Source organism: Capra hircus, chromosome 15 (assembly GCF_001704415.2).
Source record: "Capra hircus breed San Clemente chromosome 15, ASM170441v1, whole genome shotgun sequence".
Classification (NCBI taxonomy): Eukaryota; Metazoa; Chordata; class Mammalia; order Artiodactyla; family Bovidae; genus Capra; species Capra hircus.
In genome coordinates this window covers 3,464,279-3,465,950 of record NC_030822.1, presented here as the reverse complement: position 1 = coordinate 3,465,950, position 1,672 = coordinate 3,464,279, and the positions used below count along the sequence as shown (strand labels likewise).

The window sequence follows — 1,672 nt, the reverse complement described above, 5'->3', positions numbered from 1 at the left end:
AAATAGATAAATTATTCAATTATGTTAGATTTTAAATAGAATGCCATCTTTCTATCTTTCCAAACCCCATAGAATTTCATACTTCGGAAATTCTGCAGAGAACAAATCACTTCATTCTGAAACCAGATTTGCATGGGGAGTCTCCTTTGAATGTGTTCAACATAAGATCAGGGTGGATCAGAATCAGTTCCCAACATCTGCTTGATTATCTCTAAGGGAGACAAGATACTCAGACTGTGTGCTCTAGGGGGTTTTATTGTTAAAAACAAAAATTTATTGTTAAATCTCTACTATGGCAAAAGGCAATTATTCTGCAGTGTCTGAGTTTATCCTCTTGGGACTCACAGATAATCCAGAACTTCAAGCCACTCTCTTTGGTGTATTCCTAGTAACCTATTCTGCTAGTGTCCTGGGTAATCTTGGTTTGATTGTGCTAATACAAGTCAGCCCGCAGCTTCACACACCCATGTATTTTTTTCTCAGCCACCTGGCTTTTATTGATTTTTCTTTTACTTCATCTGTCACCCCAAACACCTTGGTGAGTTTTCTGTGTGAAGTTAACAGAATAACATTTTATGCGTGTGCCATACAGCTGTGCTGCTTCATCACATTTGTGGTTTGTGAACAGTATTTGCTCTCAATCATGGCCTATGATAGGTATGTTGCTATTTGCAATCCTTTACTGTATGCCATCCTCATGCCTAAAAAACTCTGTATTCGGATCATTGCAAGCACATATATTTACGGATTCGCTGTGGGTCTTGCGCAGACAGTCGCAACATTCCTCTTGTCTTTCTGTAGCTCCAATAGGGTCAACCACTTCTACTGTGATGATGTTCCCTTGGTCGCGCTGGCTTGCTCTGACACTCACGTCAAAGACCTGATGCTGTTAATCATTGCTGGACTCAACACCCTTTGCTCTCTACTGATCGTGGTCATTTCTTATATCTTCATCCTCTTTGCCATTCTGAGGATCTGCTCTGCTGAAGGAAGGCAGAAAGCCTTTTCTACCTGTGTTTCCCATCTCACCTCCATCACCATATTTTATGCAACAATCATTTTTATGTACCTCCTGCCCAATTCAAGCCATTCTCTGAACACAGATAAATTTGCTTCGGTGTTCTATGTGGTAGTGATTCCCATGTTAAACCCATTGATCTACAGCTTGAGGAATCAGGAAGTAAAGAATGCACTGAAGAGAATTATAGAAAAGTTGCATTTGGCTATCAAATAACTGAAAAAATCAAGGACAGGGAGGAATGAACGGACTTGGAGTTGAGGCTTATCTAGAGTCAAAATGCTGATAAATGATAGGGTCAAATTCCTCACTTTCAGTGTTCATATTTACTCAATGTCTTACCCACTCTGTCATTCTTGGTGAGTTACACGTGAAAGGCATTTTGCAAATTTTAAGGTGTTAAATTGTAAAAGGAGAAAGAGACAGACAAACAAGGAAACACAGAGTGAAACAGAGATAGAAATATTTTAACCTATTTGAAAAGACATCTTTATAATTGAAGAAATGGAACATCGGGCATAGTGACTTTATCTGAATTCTGTGTCATATGGGTCATACTAAGATAGACCAACATTTGCTATCTTATATTTCAGATTGCTGCATAGATAATCTGGAAAATAAGGCAAAGATTAATAGCAAGATTTTTTTTTTTCC

The 1,672-nt window shown here is 38.4% G+C and overlaps 1 protein-coding gene across 1 annotated transcript; it reads left to right on the top strand.

Annotated features, from left to right (window-relative positions):
• Positions 293–1,234, top strand: LOC102189778 (olfactory receptor 5AL1-like). The gene has a single exon (XM_013969925.2). It carries the CDS (start codon positions 293–295, stop codon positions 1,232–1,234), a length of 942 nt encoding a protein of 313 aa, XP_013825379.2.